Here is a 21,494-nt window from a genome sequence, read left to right on the forward strand (position 1 = left end):
TTATTGCCATTGTTCTTAGCTGCCCACCAGAACTTGGTGTAAAGACACAAAGATACCATAGACTTTAGTCATGGTACATGGAGAAATCAAGTCGATGCTGGTCAGGAAACTTCCTTCCTGATGGCTAGCTTTCGTAGTACTGGAGGCACTATGTAGATTGTTGGGAGAAAGTCATCAACCGTCTTACCCAGTTGGGAACTCAGTGAACTCCAGTAACAACTGGTGTGACAAGATATGCCTGTGGGTATCATAGTGCCATGGATGTTATGGAGGTAACCAACAATTATCAAATTATATGTGAGGCCTGCTCCACAACATGAAATGTATGCCTAGTATTGTAAATATGGACCCAGACCCATGGTTGGCAAGTTCATGGGCTCCAGAGGTAAAATGTACTACTATTCATAGTCTAAATGACATGGTAGCAAACAGCCCTACAAATCCATATCTCTATATCCATAGATCAGTGCAGCTCTCAGACCTCATTGGAGAAGTTTCTTTGTACAGTAGATGACATTTAACACAGAAATTGTTAACTTTCTGGCCAAAGTCCAGAGAAAAACTATCTATGGAATTTTCAGCCACATTTAGGACATCTGTATCACATACGTTCCTACAAAGGCTCAGAGACCATTAAGGAAGACAGAATGGAAAGGTTGTAAGAGCCAGAGGTCAGTGAGGACTGAGGTGAAAAAGTGTCTTCTTTTTTAGTCAGACAGGACTGTGATACTAGTGAACTCACAACAGCTGTGCTGGCCCGTGCAAGACCTGCACAAAATCAAGCCATTCAACATGCTGACATGGGGGAGGGCATCGTAGGCCTCCAGCCTCTAACTGAGCAGCTATTAACACTTAGTAACTTCTTGGGGAGGGAGAGTCGGTAGGTCTCTCCTATGTTGGTAGGTCCACCATCCAGTGGATGACCGCACACCCATTAGTACATGGGCAGCACACATTAGGTGCAGTAGATTATTTTTAAAAGGACTCGAAGCTGGGAGAGGTGGAGAGTGGGAGTGGATCTGGGAGGAGTTAGGAGAAGGAGTGGGGTGAAATATGATCAAAATGCATTGTCTGCGTGTATGAAAGTCTCCAAGAATTAAAAAAGACTTTTTTAAACACCGTAACATGATGGGCAGCAGTTGCTAATACTTGATAGCAGTTGTCATGTTCCAGAAACCCTCTGTATCAGTGACCTCTCCCACTGTGCTGGAGGACTCCCTGTCCTGCTGGGACTGTTTGGCTTCTTCCCCACAGGCCGAGGGGCTTGTTCTTGTTCACACAGCTGCACTGTGATGCGCCCTGTTAGCAGTGGGACCGGGAGCTGTGGCTATCATTGACTGAACTTTATCCTGAACTGGGCTTCCTTGAAGCAGACCCCTAATCCCAACTGTGTGGGAGACTGAGGAGATGAGTTCAAGACCTGCCTGGGGCAATTTAGCACAGCCTTATCTCAAAACAAATAGAAAACAAAATCCTCATGGGAGGGTTGGGAGATGGATTACTGAGTACATTCGCATAAAAAGCCAGGCACGACTGTGTCTACAATCATACCAGTGCTGGACGGTGGAGACAGGAGGATCTCTGGGACTTGCTGCCCAGCCAGTCTCAAAAAATAACCTGCTGGCTGAGCCAGCTCAGTAGCCCTGGGTCTCTGCATTCTGAATTCCCCAGCGCTTCATATAGCATCCCTGAAAAGCCTTCTGTTGATCATGACCTTCACTGACTCAGGCCATCCGTCTCTTTCTCTTTTATTTGGTCTAAGTGCATTGCTTTTCCAGGTTGGAAATTTGAATTGTTTGGGATGCCAGCAAGCTGGGGATTCCACCCAATGGAGACTCTCTCTGACATACACAATCATTTAAAACCTTCAGGCTTGTTTGTTTGTTTTTTGTTTTTTGAGACAGGGTTTCTCTGTGTAGCTTTGTGCCTTTCCTGGAACTCACTTGGTAGCCCAGGCTGGCCTCGAACTCACAGAGATCCACCTGGCTCTGCCTCCCGAGTGCTGGGATTAAAGGCGTGCGCCACCACCGCCCGGCTTAAAACCTTCAGGCTACACGTTTAAGTTGTAGATGAAACAAATGTAGCTTGAGTTGACTTGGTCCTCACACCCAGCGTGGTATATCATGTAGTGTATGTGCCAATATCCCAGAGTCAGAGAAAATTCGATATCTCAAATTATTCTGACCCTGAGCATTTCATGTAAGGGATGCTCAGCCTGTGCTTGCTTTTTCATGTTAGGTTGTAATTTGTAATACCATATAAATTACACACTTTTTAAAAGTGTTTTTTTAAAGCTGTATGTATGTATGTATGTATGTATGTATGTGTGTGTGAGTGCTCTATTGCATGTATGCCTTTATACCAGAAGAGGGCATCAGATCCCACTATAGATGCGAGCCACCATGTGGTTGCTGGGAATTGAACTTAAGACCTCTGGAGGAGCAGCCAGGGCTCTTAACCACTGAGCCATCTCGCCAGCCCCTTTTTTAAATGTTTCCAAGACAAGGTATCACTATGTAGCTCTGGCTGTCCTTGAACTCACTCTGCAGATCAGGCTAGCCTTGAACTCATAGAGATCTACCTGCTTCTGCCTCCTGAATGCTGGGATTAAAGGTGTACACCACTATGGCCAACTACTAATTACACCTTATTAGCTTTTAGAGAATCACACATTTTTCACATTTTAGGACCATGTCAAGAGATAACCTCTGGTATATACTTCAGGGAATGCAATGCAATTCATCTCCTTAGCCATCCTCCCACCCGCCTCTGCACAGGCAGGGGAGTCCATGGATAAGTATGAGGTATGTTGGGGAGAGACATGACCAAGAAGGTGAAAGGTTTGAATTCACCCAAAACTGGTATTTATTCAGAGCACTCGCAGCAATGATGTCTGTCCTGACAGTGTGCGTGTCCCAGGGAGCAGCTAGAGTGACACCTCTGGGTCCCAGCATTCCCAGGGCTGCCGGCCTCAGTCTCAGCTCTAGATAGCGGCTCCCACCCCTGCTAGTCCTGCTGTTTTGCTCGAGCTCTGTGGCCCCCGATTCTCATGGTTCTAACTAGTAGATGGCATCGTATCCTATCCTAGTTAGCTATGGAAGATTCCATTTTAAAAGAAACCAAACTGCTGTCTGCCTTCCTGATAGATGGAACCACCTGGGGAGGCTTTGCTTAGAATAAAAACAATACAAAACGAACAAACAAACGAAAAAACCCAATCACCACAGATCTCCTCTCCTGACCTTATGAACATCTGAAAAACAAAGCAAACAAACACACAAAGATAGCTTTGTTTTGTTTCTACATTAAAAAAAAAATCATTCCTGGTGAAAATCAAGAGTCTGGGTTTATGTTTTATTGAAATGTCGTGTCCCTGCTTCGTTGAATCCCTTGTTTAAGTGACATTTAGATGTTTTTATTTTTTATTTTATTCATTTATTTATTTTTGGTTTTTCGAGACAGGGTTTCTCTGTGTAGCTTTGTGCCTTTCCTGGAACTCACTTGGTAGCCCAGGCTGGCCTCGAACTCACAGAGATCCGCTTGGCTCTGCCTCCCGAGTGCTGGGATTAAAGGCGTGCGCCACTACCACCCGGCTACTTAGCCATTTCTGATGCTAAGTTTCCCCAGCTCTAAGGTATGATAGTGTTGACGGTCTAGAACAGTGGTTCTCAACCTTAGGTCTTGACCCCTTTGAGGGTTGATTGAACAACCCTTACACAGGGAAAACGCAGATATTTATATTACAATTCATAACAGTAGCAAAATTACAGGTATGAAGTAGCAGTGAAATAATTTTATGGTTGGCGTCACCATAACATGAGGAGCTGTGTTCTAAGGTCGCAGCGTTAGGAAGGTTGAGAACTCGGACTGCTCTGGAAGGTCTCTGAAGTAAGCAAATTAGCACGCTAGAGACACGCTTGTGCTTAGAAGAGTTGCTGCTCTGTGGCTGTCATTACCCTGTTGGCCCCACCCACCCATGCAGGGAAACCACACATACACATAAATTAAATAAAGTAAAATGGTTCCTTTAAAAGATAAGGAACATTCAGTGCCTTGTGTGTACAGAAAGTGGTGGTCACATCACTGCATCGTAAGTAGAGAGTGGTCCCTAAGACTTGAGTAACTGTGTCTTCCTTCTTACCTTTGACTTGTCCTCAGGGAGAAACACTCTGATGAGAGCCATGGCTTTAAAGGTCCGGCGTGAGCAAGGGAGAGTGCTCTTGATCACCGTGCTTTTCCTAGGCTATTTGGTAAGTACACTCTTATTCCTTTCATATGAATATGTATAAAGAATTCATACAATGGTCCCAGGATTATGAGTGCTGTAATCTTAGCACTGAGATCTCAGTCTGAGGCCAGAAGATTGCAAGTTCAAGACCAACCTGGGCTGTGTAGCAAGATTCTTTCACAAAACAAACAAAAATACTACCAAGACTATTTTCTATTTATGAGATCATTTTTTAAAAATTTCTTTCAAACTATGCTTGCTCTCTTTTATATTTAGGTAGTGCTGCTAAGCCAGGAAGTTTGCCACAGGTGTTAAAATTATTTCATTTAAATCTAGGTAAAGTCATAAAGCTAGTTGCCTTGTTACTCTTAGTGTTATATTAGTATAATGACATTATTTTGGGTTTATAGGCATATTTCCATCACAATACACCCCAGAGAAGTGGTTCTCAACCTTCCTAATGCTGAGTGAGACTCTTTACTCCAGTTCCTTGTGTTGTGGTGACCCCCAACCATAAAATTATTTTTGTTGCTACTTCATAACTGCAATTTTGCTACTGTTATGAATAGTAATATAAATATCTGATATATAGGATATATGATATGCCACCCAGTAAAAAGGGTCATTCGACATCCCCCCGACTTAGACTCTAAGAAGACGATAAATTAATTCTAAGTTAGTTTCCAGGGTCTACACAGTTTATGAAGAAATCAGAATAGTTGGTTGTTGTTTGGTGGGATTGAATTCAGGGCCTTGTGCATGCTAGGCAAGTATTGTACCACCAAACTACATCACCAGATAAACTATTTGCATCTACCTTAAGCTCAAAAAGTGTTGAAGACAGAATTTTTAGTGTTTTTGAAAGTGTAATAAAAGGCCTGTGGAGGTAGCTGGTAGAAGAGACATTTATTTAATCTGGAGATATAATAAGGACCTACAACTATAGAGAGAGGTTGTTAACACTGGAGACAGTACCCAAAGACTTGGAAGGTGAAGTCAGTGGACATGAAGTCAGCCTGGAGTCTGAAGCTATGAGGAAGAAGCTGTGCACCTGGGAGGAAAACCTCCTTTCCGGCCTTCCAGTTGTCAAACACTGAGCAAATGGCCTGGGACAGAGGTAGAATCTCTTCCTCAAGGAGATTACATTTATTTGTGGCAGAAAGGAAACTTCTCTTTGAAGCTATGGGAGGTAGGGAAAAGGTCTGTTAGACCTCCAGACTTTCTACAGAGGCCTTTCTAGTTCTGAGCCTACCCTGGATTCTCCTTCCCGCTGGCCCCGGAGATGGAGGCTTTGACTGTTGGAAGGGCTGGTAGCAATGATGGGAGGGAGCTCTTGCTTCCAGTGGGAAGATTGGTCTGTGGTGTGATGAGTCATTATAATGTGTGTGACATGTAGATGTAACAGTGGCTGTCCGCACAGGATCTCTAAAGACTTTCAGCTTTAGTTTAGAACAGCAAAATGGTCATCAATTAGGTTTATCACAGTGTCCCTGCTTAGGGTAAAAGGTTGAATGGATTATTTTCTTCTGAGACACCATTAACAATACTGCTCTAGAGGCTGGAGAGATGGCTCAGAGGTTAAGAACACTGGCTGCTCTTCCAGAGGTCCTGAGTTCAATTCCCAGCAACCACATGGTGGCTCACAACCATCTATAATGAGATCTGGTGATTTCTGGTGCAGGCATATATGCAGATAGAACATTGTATATGTAACAAATAAATCTTAAAAAATAAAAAAAAAAACCCACAATACTGCTCTATTCATTACTTCCCAAATTTTTATTCTTAGAACTTCTAAGTAAATAAACAGTAAAAACAAGAAGTTTTCAGCCTTCTTACATCTCAACAGGTATCTGTTGTTTTTGTTATTCTTAGATAAGGTCTCCAGTTGCCTGTGATGGCCTCAAACTTGCTTATAGCAGAGAATGGCCTTGAACTGATCTTCCTGCCTGAGTGCTTGGATTACAAGCACAGACTGTCACACTTACATTGCATGATGCTGAGATCAGACTTGGGGCATTGTGAATGCTAAGTAAACACTCCACCATTTGAGCTATATTCCCAGTTTGAGATAATCTCATAAATGTATTTTTAAATTTGTATTGAATTATTTTTCAGTTCTTGTACAGGTTATTATATGTTGAAATCACCCTCCCCTCTGTCCTCCCTGTTTTCACCACTCTCCCTCCCATGTATCCCCTTTATTACAGTTTCCCTTCTATTTTCATTTTTTCTATAGACACATGATTTTATGTTACTATGAAAGACAACATTATGTAGCTCAAGTTGGTCTCGAACTCTCTACTCTCTAGCCAAGGATGACCTTGAACTTCTGATCCCCTTCCCTATACCTCTCAAATGCTGCAATTATAGGCATTCACCCCACTGCATAGGCTTATACGGTGCTGGGGACTGACCCCAGGACTTCATTCATGCTAGGCAAGCACTCTGCCAACTGAGCTAGCTACATTCTCTCTTTTAATAGAACATTGTCTGTCAGTAAGCAAGTAAGGGCCAGTGAGATGGCTCAGTGGATAAGAGCCTGATGACTTGAGATGGATGCCTGGGACCCATACAGGGAGGGAGAGAACCAATTCCCACAAATTGTCCTCTGACCTCCCCAAGTGCTGTTGCATGTGCACTGCATACTCACAGGAATAAATAAGTCAATAAACAAATGTAAATAAAAAGCAAGTAAGCACATGGTTATAGAATGACAATAATGTGAACTTGTCTTTAGTAGGTAAGTAGATGTCACTAAATATTAAGCTAATGAATGGGGGGGTACTTATTACCTTGTGTTTTGATCACAGGATAATTTTTCTACACAAGGTCTATGCTCTGAGCTAAAGCACACTGTTCAGTCCCAGGTAGGGCTGGATGGTGGTCAGAGAGGATGTGAGTTGGGTTCACACAGCACTTTTATTTGGAAGAGTTGGGAGCCGGCCATTGGTCATGTCTGCTACCGCCGCCATCCTTAGGAGGTGGGAGCTCATGGTTGTCAGATAGGGGTTTTTAAAGAGGGTCCCCAAGTGAAGGTAGTGCCCCTGGATCTCCACCCACCCAGGTGGCAGCACTTGGGGAGAAGAAGCATGAAGATCTGGAGTTTGAGGCCAGCCTGGGCTACATCTTGAGATCCTGTCTCGAATAAACCAAACCAGATAAATGAACAACAGCAACAACTCTTCACAAATTAAATGCAGGGGTATCTAAAGGATAACCACAAGTCCTTGTGGGGGCGTGAATCCACCTCACCTGTGTATGCATTGTTAGAGTTGACTATATTCATATTCCTTTAAGATCACAAAAGGTTGGTTTGTGTTTTAATTCAGAAATTTTTAAGTGGCAAAAGCCTTGGGGTCTCTGAGAGATTTCTCCTTCATCCATCATGTTAGAGACAATCAGAAGAATAACTATAACAGAGTTATAGTTAAGTCTAGAACAAGGGAACCCTGGTTATGGGATGAATGAACATTCTCCAGGCTAAGAAGGATTTGTTATAGATTTTCTTGTCCCATGGACTCATTCAGAAAGTAGCATTTCTTCTTAAAAGTTAAAGTCAATGCCACGCTGAGGCAGTCTAGTGTATGTGCATAACCCTGAAGACATCGTTCCTTTCTGGCAAGCAGCCTGAGGAGTGCAGTTGAAGATAACATTTTGGGGACCATTTTTCTTTTTCAGTCCTGTAAAGTGATTTGTGAAACTGGAGACTGCAGACAGCAAGAATTCAAGGATCGGTCTGGAAATTGTGTCCTCTGCAAACAGTGTGGGCCTGGCATGGAGTTGTCCAAGGTACATATCAAGTACACACTTGTATTTATGTTTGACAAAGCATTCTTTTAAACCAAATTCTTTTAGTTGGTTGTTAGCAACACTTCGGGTAACAAGACAGAATTCTTGGCTCATTATGCCACTTTAGCAAGATATTATAGAATTCCCCTTTAATACTTCTAATCCCTGTATCGTTTTGAGATAAGTAGATCCTAACAACCAGGATTCTACAAATACCATTGATGTATAGAACTTGGTATTTCGCTGATAGGATATTTTAGGGGTTAATTGTAAAGAACCAATATTCAACTTAAAACTTAAACATTAAAACACAAATAACTAAGGGTGAAATATTGAAAATAGAAATCCTACCATTTTTCTGGACCTTCTTTTTCTTAGAATGAATGTTACCATTGCTGGTCAGTCGGTCAGTCGTGTTCTGAGCAGGGATGTGATGAGGCAGGCCAGGGTATTGAAGGAAGCAAGCATTATAATCTCACCACTGTAAGTCACTCCCAAGAGCACTTTGGAATGTGCACTTTAAATCCTCCTCATTAAGAAATCTTCCTCATAGCTGTTCATATTTCACAGTTTCTCCTCCTGGCTTCTTCGAAGCTACATGCCCATTTGCTTTATTTTTTGATCTTTGGAAGATGTTATTAGTTGTGGGGAACTGGTGTAATGTTTTGTTCTCAATAAAGCATCAAAGCCTTCTGTTAGGAAAGAGACAACGGATTCTCATTTTTATTGAAAATGACTTTTAAAAGGAAAGTCCTCTCCCCTACGGAGCACACTTTTGTAAAACTGAGTCTTAGTTCTTAGATTGTTGATCAATAATCTACAGAGAGCAAACCACAAAGAGTTATGCATCCCACAAGTCCCGCGCCTACGGGGGCTTTTCTTTCTGGTTGCTGCGTTAAGTAGGTGGAGGCTGTCAGAGTCCTGACTTTGTATCTGGATGGAAATGGCTTCCAGCTCTCTGACAGCTAGTTAATTACTGCATCTCACCAGAAAGGTTGCGGTCCCTCTTAACTATACCAGTGTTTATTTCAGATATAGGCTCCCCCATATTGGGTAGCTAGCAGGGCCAGCAAACAAAATCAAGTGCTGGGCCGGGGGAGAGGGGGAAAATAGATGAGTCTTCCATCCCCTGAGAGCCTGTGCCTAACACCTTGAAAAGATGAGTGGAACTTCACAGATGCTGAGATGAATAGACCATTTCTGAAAGTTTATTCTCTTCTCCTCATCCTTTGACTGCAGAGAAGAGAAAATAAATATCTAGAGAATCAGGTCAGAAGGTGAAGCTTCAATCGGCTGTAAGTTTTTCAAACGAAAAAAAAAAAATCTTTCTAAAGTCTCTGTTTGCACTGACCAGGCGCTTCTCCACAGCTGAACAAACTCAAGGATCAGCGGGCTCTGAGATCTCTCAGAGAAGCGAAGCCTTGGAAGTCAGGCAGATACAAAGTACAATCCACTCACAACCTCCCTCTGGGGCAGGAAGCCGGAACTTTCGCTGGCAAATTGTCAAAGCTTTGGTATGGAGAAGTAGGAGAATGCAGAGCTCTGGAGCCCTGTGTGGCGTGGCCTCACTCCATTTTACCTCCAGGGTATCAAGGAGATTCTCATGATGCATCTTAAAGAGAATTCCTCTCTTCCAACAAGGTTGGTTGTGGTGGGGAGGGGCGGCTTTTTGAAAGAGGCCAGAGCAATGTACTCTTGAGAAGAGCACCTTTGGGAGAGATTGGAGGGAAACTGGAGGGATTACCATAGTCTAAGTGACAGGGGAGATGGAAAGTCCAGTGCCAACAAACTCCAGCTATCCTGTCTCAGAAGCAATGGGGAGAGAGGGTAAGGGAGGAGGTGAGGGTGAAGGGCAGAGGGAGAGAGAGAGAATGGGTGGATGGATGGATGGATATATGCATGTATGAGTACCTTGAAGGTCGTAGTCCAGGGCACACGGAAAGACAGACATAGTAAAAGGGTCAGGACCTGCTTTCCATACCTCAGAGCTTTCCCACACCAAAGGGCTATATAGAATAATCCTTTTTACCCAGTTCATCGGGCATGATTTGAAACAAAACACTACAAAGCACAAAAAAAAAAAGCATACTAACAAGCAAAAACTCAATCTGAAGAGACAGAGCAAGCACAGGAAACAAACACGGCAGAAGAATCGGCATTCTCATAAAGAGAATTTAAAGTAGCTGTGACTGACTGCTGTAGAAGATAAAATGGCATTATTTGAGATAGATGGGTGGGGTGAGCAGAAAGATGGAAATCCTTAAAAAAGAACCTAAATAAAGACGTAAGTAAATAAATAATGACAAATGCTTCTACTGGTCCATTGGTCGACTGGATATCTACTACTAAGGAAAGATCTCGGAGCTTGAAGACTTATCAATGGATACCTCCAAAACCAAAAACCATGGAGGAGAAATATTGAAAGAAAAACAACAGTAGAACAGAATATCTGAGGATTGTGGGACAGGTACAAGACATATAAACTTTCAGAGTGGGAATACAAGAAGAAAAGAGCAGCAGAAATAGTTTGAAGCAATAATGACTTAGAATTTCTCCAAGTCAACGTTAGACACTAAGCCCTGTAGCTGCCATAGAAGCTCACAAGAATAATAAATAAATAAACTAAACTTGGGCAGCCGTTTTTAAACTACAGAAAAATGAAGGTGAAAGGGGAAAGTCTTAAAAAAAACAAGTGAGAAGTTTTAAAAAGTACCTTCTCTGCAAGGGCGCAGAGATAAGAATGACCTCTGACACCTCAGAGAGCATGCAAATAAGAGGAAAGTAGAGCGACTGTTTTATAGTGTGAAGAGAACAACCCGCCAACCCAGAATCCCGTGCAGTGTGAAGGTGTCCTTTTCAAGTGAGGGAGAATCCAGGCACAGTGGCCCTGGTGTGTGATCCCAGCCCTTGAAAGGCTGAGGCAGCAAGATCCTGAATTTAAAGCCAACTTGTACTACGTTGTGAGTTCTAGTCTAAAAGAAAAGGGAAGGAGGGTCAGGGATTTAGCTCAGTGGTAGAGCGCTTGCCTAGCAAGTGCAAGGCCCTGGGTTCGATCCTCAGCTCAAAAAAAAAAAAAGAAAAAAAAAAGAAAAGGGAAGGAGTGGGCAGTGGGCGGTGAGTGAGTGGGAGACTGAGTGATGTATAAGCAGCAGCAAATCCTCCAGGAGAGTGGGGACGTCAGCACCCCTCTGTTAGAAACCAGCAGAGCCATAGCAGACTCTTAGCAAGGTCATAGCTGATGACAACGCCACTGTCAATCAAACCAGATGTCACTGACATGGAGAGAGAGGCACCTTTGTCCAGCACCAGCAGAATATATCTTCTTCTCCAGCAGACTATATCTTCTTCTCAAACTTTCATGAAAGATTTAGCAACCTGGACCGCATGTCAGGTTGTCAGGTCCTTCCTAACACATTTAAAAGGATATTTGACGTGTAAGTGTGATCTGTCCTTCAACAGACAAATGACAACAGAAACCAGGGACAGGAAGATAGTGCGAGAAGGTCTTTACGTTCTCGGGGATTTAAAAACAACCATGCTAAATAACCCAAGGGCCCAAAACAGAAGAAATTTACTTTTCCTAAGAAAATAATAACAGGCTTATAAAAATTTATGGGATGAAATGAAATAGTATTTAGAATAAATATGTGGAATTAATGCATTTATTAGAAAAGAAAGCTCTAAAGCCACCTAGCTAAGCTTCTGTATTAGCAAACTAAAGAACAAATCAAATCCAAACTGAGAAGAAAATAAATAATAACAGAGAGAAATGGATGAAAACAGGAAATCAAAGGGAAAAATTAACAACAACAAAAAAATCGGTTCTTCGGAAAGTTAGAAAAAAAATCAAACAAACAAAAAAAACCCCAAAGATAATCCTCTAACCAGGCTAAGTGAGGAACTAGGAACTAGGACACATACTACAAATATCATAAGTGAAGGAGAGTGTCACTGCAGATCAAGGACGTGAAAAATTTGACATCTGTAATCTCACAGATAAAATGTACCAAGTCTGTGAAAGACACAATCTACCAAAACAGGCGAGAGAAAACAGTCTCTGAAGACCGTTACCTACCGAGAAGGTCCACTCTGTCATCATGAGTAAACTGCCAAGCAGACGGTGCCAGGCCAGAACGAGGTCACCAGTTTAGAGTGTTCCCCAGTCTCCCCTGTAATATAGAAGCGGAGGGCACAAAGTCACGCAGTGAGTGTCAGGCTAGCAGCACCTACTATCAAAATCAGACAAAAATAATTCCGGGGAGGGGGGGGGGAGCTACAGAACAATAGCTCTCATGAACATAGACATGAAGATCTTGGACAAAACAAATTCATGCCAAGAATATACCACTTTGTCCTGATGCTATCTCACCAGACAGTGTACTATCATGACTAAGTAGGGTTTGTTCTCGTCATGCAAGTCTGGTTTACCATTTGAAATTCAGTGAGTGTAAACCATCACATCAACACAGCAAGGCAGAAAAACCATGTGTCATATCAGTAACCATTTGAAAAAACTTTCAATACCCATTCAAAATGAAGACTCCCAGTAAAGTAGGAAGGGAGGGGAGGAATTTACTCAACCTGCTGAAGAATACCCTACCAGAACAACCCTTGGTCCCCAGTTGGTTAGAAGTGTCTGGAAAGGATTAGGAATCATGCTCTTGTTGGAGGAGGTGTCACTGGGGATGACATTAAGGTTTCAAAAGACTGGTGCCATCACCACTGCTGTCTCTGCTTCCTGTTTGTGGATTAAGATGTGAACTTCTAGCTGTTTCTGCCACCATGCCTTGGTTCTGCCATCTTGGACTTGAACCCTCTGAAACCGTAAGCCCAATTAAATGCCTTTTATAAGTTGTCTTGGTCATGGTGTTTTGTCACAGTGACTAAGACACCTAGATAGCAGTTTTCCCTAAGCATAAGCATCGAAGCAGCCAACCAACCATACTATACCCACAATGCCCTTGGAGCAGCACCCACAGCACTCAGGCGTGTGCGATCTGCATAGATATGTTAATACATAGACATGTTAGCACATGGCCTGTGGTGTTCCCTTGAGGGTGGCAGCTCCTGTCAGTACAGCTTGGTTGTGTTACTGTCCCAGCCCCCAAACACAGTACATTTGTCCAGGGGTTGAATGAATATACCACCTTGGGTATTCTTTTTAAAAGATACTTAATATCTAACAGTGTGAACATTTATTAATTTATATATAAGTAATACATTTTGTAAAGTCTTTAATCTTGGTTTTTTGCTCAGTGAATAAAATTAATAATAAAAAAACCCACCAAACTTCTATTTAAAGAGTAAAATAAAGTTTGTTCTCCCTAGATATAAGAGCCTCTGGATAACCGTATTATTTTAGGCATAACTTAATACTTAGGTCCAGTGTGTGTGTGTGTGTGTGTGTGTGTGTGTGTGTGTGTGTGTGTTGCTGTGCACTAGACTCAGACTCAGACTCAGTGTACATCCTAGGCAAGCACTCCAGTACTGAGCCGCATCCCCAACCCTCCTTTTTCCAAGATGAGGTGTCTGTTTGAAGCATCTTACTCCAGGGTCATAATGTGTTTCCCACTGCAAGCGCATATCCGTGTTTTCAAACTAAAGTTGGAGAAACTTTGGGTAGGCAGGCATAAGTATATTTTCCATCTGTGTTTTTATTACTCCTAATTATGATTTTCTTTGTAAGACACTCAACTCTGTTTTTCCTCAAAGTGTCTAGGCTCTCCTATTGTTGGTTAGGTTTCCACCATCTTTGATAGGTAATTGGGACCTGCTGGTAGCTGCTGGATTGGTGTTCTGGAGATAGTGTGCCTTGGCGCACTTGTTGTATGGGACCAGCGGGTCTTAGCCTCCTCCACCTCCTGTCCGTTATTAGATAATAAGTCTGCTTAGAGACCCCTGCTCTGATAAGTTGGCTATTTTGATTGACATACTTTCGTTCTGTGCCACCAGAACTTAGCTATCAGAACCTCTCATGAAACCCAGAGAATTGAGGTTGCATTGTGTTCTTTTTAAGGACATCTTTTAACAAAATGGACCATTTTTCATGTATGCTTTGTTAGTTTATGTTTTTATATTACTTGTTTTTAATGCTTTGCCTGCATGTATGTCTGTGAACCATGAGGATGCCTGGTGCCCATGGAATTCAGAAGAGTGTGTTGGACCCCAGGGGATTGGAGTTACCGATGGTTGTGAGCTGCCATGTGGGTTCTGGGAATTGAACCTGGGTCCTCTGGAACTTCAGTCAGTGCTCTTAACCACCGAGCCATCTCTCCAGCCTTACTTTGTTTTTCTATAATAGATACCTTGCAGCTGTGATGACAGATGATGTGGCCATAATAGGTTGGCAAATGTTATCATGTGACTTGTGGGTACTAACTAATAGACTCTTTGTACTGCATATCCTAAGTAAGGACTCCGATTGTTCCCATCTTAGGGGCGGACAACACTCACTCAGAAGCTGGTTTGTCATTGTGGCTAGTCCACCGCACGCCAGGGTCAGGGGTGGTGCAGCTCCCTGGAGTTAAGACCTTTTTCATTTGGATGGTGCTCCCGTGGATTACTGTCTAGTAGGTCTGTGAGTCTGCCCCCCCCCCCACTTTGGGACCCACTAGCCACCGGGGCTGTTGAACATTTGAAATGTCTTTTGCCCGTAGCTAGTGCTACTGAGAAAACAGACATTTAGTTTTATCTCATCTGAACATTCTTAAGTTAAGTGAAGCCCTTTGAGACCCCGGCATATGAATTGCCGAGTACAGCTGAGGACTGATAAGATGTCTTCCAGAAGTTCTGACTGAGGACCACATTCTAAAGCGGGTCTCCGAAGCACGCACGCCTGCTGACACCAGAGGCGGAGCTGCCTTGCCAGCTACCTGCCTCCCATCTTTCCTCTCCACAAATGTCCTTGACCCCGCCTCACAGATGCGGACCCCCCAGCTTGCAGCCTCTAACCCCATCCTTTCCCCACACCAGACGGACGATGTTGCGGGTGCCTTGTTGAGCAGTCTCATTTCTTTAGTTCTGTTTGGTTCCCACGCTCCTCTCCTCAAAGTCCAAGGTCTCGCTCTCTGCTGCTTCTGGTTGCCTTCAGTCATGTCGCTTACTAAAGTCCCCAGAACCATACTTTAGGAAAGAATATAGGACAGGTAACTGAGCCATTTGGAGTCTGTTTGGGGAACTTAAGCTTGCCGAGTTGTATTTTCTCCTCTCTCTCTCTCTCTCTCTCTCTCTCTCTCTCTCTCTCTCTCTCTCTCTCTCTCTCTCTCTCTCTCTCTCACACACACACACACACACACACACACACCCTTATAGATTTCTCTTTTGAAAGTTTCTGACATTGTTGAGAATGTTTTTTCCATGTCAGAGTCAAAACTCCCAAGACTGTTCACACAGGCCCTCGGGTGGTACCTGCCAGGCACATGGGACTGTAAGCGTGATTGAGTGCCACTTGTTTTCAGCATCTTTTAGACTCTTTGAGATACAGGGGAGAGGGCAATTTTTGTTTGCCCAAAGTAACCACACTGGAGTTTTTAATTCCTACTGCCTAGAATTCGCCAGCCCTGGCCTCTCCTCCCCCCAGAGAATGAGTGCCAACAATGTGCTTTAACATGATCGCCTCACAGCAGGAAATCAGGAAACTAGTTTTTGCATGAACCACTTGAAGCAGGCTTCAAGCCTCTGGCATGGTTTTCAAAGTAAGCTTTTCTAACCAATTATTGGGATGACTTTCGTTAATGTAAAAAAAAGGAACTCTTGTAAACAACCCACTTTCCCCACAGGGCGAGTGTCCAGGTTTGGGTTTTAAAACGATGTCTAACTTTTGAAAATGGTTCTCATCCCTGTGAATAAAGTCACCAAAAATTAATATAATTTTCAACGATACATTTCAAAAAGCCTCGTTTCTGTCTTTTTAGTTGCTCAGTGTTTTCTTTAGCCATTCTGGGGAGCCGGTAGGTACCCAGCTCGCAGCAAGTCACCTCCTGTAATTTTTCTCTAAAACCCCCCAAGTACAGATTTTCGGAGCTCTTGGGTGGTGTTTTACTGAAGGAAATTAAAAAGCCATGTAAACCAAATTTGACACTTCCATTTTTCATGCCCTTGATCCCCGCCCCCTCCCCGCGCTCGAATAACTTTTTCCCCCCATTTAAATTTGGAATTTAACATTTAAACTTTTAAAGTTCAAAGAACCAAAGCAAATAAATAACTTACTGGCTGTGCGGATACATAGTGCTGTTAGGCCCAGAGGCCCTGGGGAGCCATTCCTGGACACAGAGGGTCTAGGAGGCCCCTGCGGTCTGGGGAACTATCCTTCCTCGGGAGGTGGCACCAGGCTGTGTTTTGTTAAGTGTTGACTTTGCAAAGGCAGAAAAGAGAGAAGGGATTTAGGGACTGTCAACTTTGAGTCATCTTGCTACTGGATAGCCACCAAGTGTGGCTTGAGAATCTTGGGCAGAGAGAGCTGCCAGCTGGGGTGGAAGCAGCTGGGCTGGATCCAGAACCTGGAAAGGAAGTCTTCCAGGCTCATCCCACCCTACCCCCTGCCTTGCCTTCCTTCTTCACACACCCACATCACCTAAGGAGACTCCTGGCTGAGAAGGGAGCCATGGCTGCAGCCCTTGTAGACCTTTCTCCTGAGGCTTGATTTTAACAGGGGATCCTCAGGAAATATTGCTTTGAACAGCATTTGCTCATCCATTGGTTTATTCGGCATGCAATCCCATTTACCTCCCTGCCCTGCTATGGTGGGTGCAAGGGTTGAGGAGAGCCCATATTAAGGATGGCTTCCTATACAGTTTTAGAGGGAAAACAAGAACCCAAAAAATGATCCTTTTCCCAACTGCATTGCTATTTTATCTTATCTATGTATATATTTTCTCACTTGAAAAGTTTATTGATAAAACAGTTTGCTTGGATATTGAAATGCCAGGTACTTCCTTCAAGCTTTTACGACACCACATCGTTATTTAAAAAATAAAGATGGTAGGGTATTTTAAAACCAAAAAATTAATTTTGACCCTTGGTATTTATGGTAGAACCTCCCCTAAAAAAGAAGAGAAATGCAGTTCTAAGTCCAGGCAGGTGATGCTCACCCTCCTCTGCTCCTTCCCTCCACTGACCCTCCATCCTCTCTTCTACCCTCCCACCCTGGGCAGGGTCAAAGAAGGAACAGAGCTGGACCGCAGAGTGCTAAACCAGATTTCGTGTAGGGCTACCCCAGTAAAGAAGGGCCTCAGACGGTGATTGAAGTTACCCATGAGAGCAGCGTAGGAGAGGGATTTGCACTCACTGGGGGGGGGGGGGGGGTGTCAAGGCAGGGGTCAAGGGATGGGAAAGGAGAGAAAATGATCCTGGGGATTTTGGTTAAAACTGACCAAGCAGGATTTTTACTAAGACCATCCAGAATGAACAGGAGCCACCCCAGGAACGGTGCAGGGTGAGGGGCCTGATCAGCTGTGGTAGAGAAGTTTGGATGAAACAGATTTGATAGATTCCTTAGACAGCTGAGCTCTTGTAGACAAGGCCCATCAAGGGCACTCCTCAGAGGAGCCTGCCTAGCGTTTGACCTTGAGGACTCTTGTGGAAAAGCTAAACCCAAACACAGCTTATGCCTTTACTCATCTGCCTGCTGCAGGACAGAGTGGAGCTAGAGAAACTATTCCCTTTTGTTAAGCAGTGTAGGGAATAAGATTTGAAGTTGTTTTCACTTGATGCACAATGAGGTGATCTGATCAGTGTACAGGCAGCTGGCCAAATGTGGATTCCTTCTGTGCCCAGTATGTGGGTGCCGTGTGAGTGGACAGCACCAGCCAGGCGCATCCCATGGCATCTACACAGTTGGTGCTCCTGGTCGCTGATGGAGCACTCCCCTAGCTATGCCAAGTGTGAAGCAGCAAAGAGCTGTGGAGTGGTGTGCCCAGCCTGTGCACAGGAGCAGGTATTTTGGAGAGGTCATCCCCAAACTCATTGCCAGTGTTCCCCTGTGTAGCAGGGATGGAATTTTAGGGACTGAGATAGAAGAAGGCATATTGTGTAAGTTTTTAAAAATATTGTATTTAGTGGGTTTCGATATACAAAGGAAAAGACATGGTCCCAAGCTAGGGAGGGGTACAAGTGTGCAGAGATATGGGTCATGGACCTGCCAGGAGTATGATGGTGGGAGGCTGTGTGGATTGTGATGGTGGGAGGGAGGCTGTGTGGATTGTGATGGTGGGAGGGAGGCTGTGTGGATTGTGATGGTGGGGGGCTGTGTGGATTGTGATGGTGGGAGTGGGGCTGTGTGGATTGTGATGGTGGGAGTGGGGCTGTGTGGATTGTGATGGTGGGAGGCTGTGTGGATTGTGATGGTGGGGGGCTGTGTGGATTCTGATGGTGGGAGGCTGTGTGGATTGTGATGGTGGGGGGCTGTGTGGATTGTGATGGTGGGAGGCTGTGTGGATTGTGATGTGGATTGTGATGGTGGGGGGCTGTGTGGATTGTGATGTGGATTGTGATGGTGGGGGGCTGTGTGGATTGTGATGGTGGGGGGCTGTGTGGATTCTGATGGTGGGAGGCTGTGTGGATTGTGATGGTGGGGGGCTGTGTGGATTGTGATGGTGGGGGGCTGTGTAGATTGTGATGGTGGGGGCTGTGTGGATTGTGATGGTGGGGGGCTGTGTGGATTGTGATGGTGGGGGGCTGTGTGGATTGTGATGGTGGGGGGCTGTGTGGATTGTGATGTGGATTGTGATGGTGGGGGGCTGTGTGGATTGTGATGTGGATTGTGATGGTGGGAGGCTGTGTGGATTGTGATGGTGGGGGGCTGTGTGGATTCTGATGGTGGGGGGCTGTGTGGATTCTGATGGTGGGGGGCTGTGTGGATTGTGATGTGGATTGTGATGGTGGAGGCTGTGTGGATTGTGATGGTGGGAGGCTGTGTGGTGCTGTTCACCTCGTTTCCTCTTGGTCGATCTTTCTTGACCTCTGTGGGGAAGATTTCAAGGCATTTTAAGCACCTGGTTTCACTGAATGAAATAAAAACATCAAAGCAGACGTGTATATTAGGGGTAATTTAATGTTTATGTGCTGTTTACGGATAGCATGGATTATGACTAATTACAGTGCTCTGTGTTTATGGTGCTTTGGACGTGTGACTGCTCAGAGATGTTGCCACAGCAGACCTGATTTCATTCCTTGGAAACAGGTTCTCTGAATTCCCAGTTAATTCAAAGTTTCTGCTTAATTTAATGTGTAGAATTATACATTGAGCTAACAACATTAGTTTATTAGCTTGTCATGAACTACAGCTATTTTATTTTTTGAAAATAACAAGTCTTATAGAAAATACATTTTAAATAAAATTCTCCCAATAAGTTGATAGAGTTTCCAGTAGACTATATGATATATATTTCATGAATGTTATTTTATTATTTATATTGGCTGTGGGCTTTCTTTCCTTCCTTCTCTCTCTCTCTCTCTCTCTCTCTCTCTCTCTCTCTCTCTCTCTCTCTCTCTCTCTTCAGGACAGGATTTCTTCTTGTATTCCTGGCTGCCTGTAACTTGCTATGTAGTCCAGGCTGGCCTCCAACTCACATAGATGCTCTGACCTCTGCCTCCCGAGTGCTGGAATTTTGGGTGTGCGTCACAATAGCTGGCATGGATGTAGGTTTTCATTCCCTTAAACACAACCCAGTGAAAATGACTCTTGCGGTCACCTGAATCTGTAAGTTCAAACACAGTAAGTTGGTATCCAGTAAGGAGATCTAAGTGTGAGAATCCGGAGCCTGGTTGCTCCTTTTTGTACAATTAAACTTAGTGTAGAATGGACTATGTATATACATATGCATGTACATACACACATGCATGCACACACACATACATGTATATGCATATTCAAGAAATGCTCATTCTTGATTAATTGGTATAAATGACACAGAAAACTATATGGCATGAACACATTGGTCAAAATGGTGTTTATGTGGTATAAACTCTAGGTAGTCAAAATGAAAAAAAGCGTAGAAGATCTCCCTGTGTTAGAATACCCATTCTTTTTAAAAATGAGCCCCTCAAAGCTCTTATTGATTTTCAGTTACCATTTTGTTTTCTGAGATAGAGTCTTACTACAGAGGCCTGTCCATCCTCCTTTCTTAACCTCTTGAGTGCTGGGATTACAGGCACATGTTCTTCTGGCCACTCTCTTAATGATCTTTCTGTCTAGTTGGATGATTTGCCTGGTTCTTCATGGTGGGAGGGGGTGGAGTGTGGAGGAAATGACCCCAGCAGGAGCCAGGAGTGCCAGTGGGCTGCCTGGCAGGGTCCTGAGGCCAGCATAGATAGCACTGAGGTACAGCGCTGAGGTGACTCAGCAGCTGAAGTCCACCGGCACTGAACGGTGGTTGAGATTTATTTTTTTCAATGTAGAAAACTTGTAATGCATTTTAGGATATTTTTTCCCCCATAAGATAGGTTAGGTGGAAAGTAGTATGCTTCAGGTAAACTAGGAAAAGTTGGGGTTAGACAACCTAACTGTGTTTCTCAATGGAGCATTATTGTCGTCACCCCCCACCCCCTTTCAGTCCTGGGGATTGAGCCCAGAGTCGTCACATGCTCGACGAGCTCTTGACAAGACAGAATCTCACTATACTGCCCAGGCTGGCCTGCACTCACAACCTCCCTGCCTCCACCATCCAAAATATGTTATTAAACTTTAATCAGGAAAGTTGGTTTATTGGTTTGTAGAAAATCCAAAATAATAATAGCCATCGGTATAATTTGTTTAATGAGTGCCCACTGTGCTTGATTTAGGTTTTATATGTTTTCCCATTTATTCTTCAAAACAACCCCGTAGGGCAGATAGCACTCTTCCCATCTCACTGATGACGAGACTGAGGATCAAAGTGCCCTGAATAATGGAGCCAACAAGCGGCAGAATTGGCACACCAATCCGTGCAGTTTGGGAGCCAATGTAGGAAAACACATCCCTTTTGCTTCTTATTTCAAATCCTGGCTTGGAAAGAAAGAGTGAGCCCCATTTCTCTCCAGTTACCACACATTTTCTTCTTCCTCTCCTTTCCCCTCTTTCTGCCTCCCTCCCCTCCCTCCTCCCCGTTCTGTTGTGTTCTAACTTGTACATGGGTCTCTGGCAGTCCTGGCTGCCAGGATCAAAGCCTGACTTTGAAACACTCTGCTCTGGCTGGAGCCTTTGACTAGAAGCTTCTCATGTGAACAATGTGGCACCCGCCCCCCCCATCCCCCGAGTGTCACGTGTACAGCGCTTTGATCCCTAGAGACGGTGTGGGGGAGGCCCCTCTGTACTCAGAGAAAGCCTTTGCAAGCTCCGGGTGCTCTCAGCAACAGAAGTGCTCAGCAAAAACATGAGTCTGTCCACAGCATAGCCACAAGCCCCATACAAAGCCCCAGAGCCTGAACAATGGCCTCCTGCAAAGACCCCTCACAGTCCAAAGAAATTCCTTCTGAATGCCTATCTTTATGATTGTTC

The 21,494-nt window shown here is 44.1% G+C and overlaps 1 protein-coding gene across 3 annotated transcripts in view; it reads left to right on the top strand.

Annotated features, from left to right (window-relative positions):
• Tnfrsf19 (TNF receptor superfamily member 19) overlaps nucleotides 1-21,494 on the top strand; it is a 95,760-nt gene that overhangs the window by 17,653 nt on the left and 56,613 nt on the right. For all 3 annotated transcript variants that reach the window (XM_028870359.2, XM_028870361.2, XM_028870360.2), the window contains exons 2-3: nucleotides 4,159-4,250; nucleotides 7,910-8,020. In XM_028870359.2, the coding sequence (XP_028726192.1) occupies nucleotides 4,173-4,250; nucleotides 7,910-8,020 (189 nt within the window). In that variant the 5' untranslated portion in view covers nucleotides 4,159-4,172. The remainder of the gene's footprint in view (nucleotides 1-4,158; nucleotides 4,251-7,909; nucleotides 8,021-21,494) is intronic.

Source organism: Peromyscus leucopus, chromosome 9, assembly GCF_004664715.2.
Source record: "Peromyscus leucopus breed LL Stock chromosome 9, UCI_PerLeu_2.1, whole genome shotgun sequence".
NCBI classification, from domain to species: domain Eukaryota; kingdom Metazoa; phylum Chordata; class Mammalia; order Rodentia; family Cricetidae; genus Peromyscus; species Peromyscus leucopus.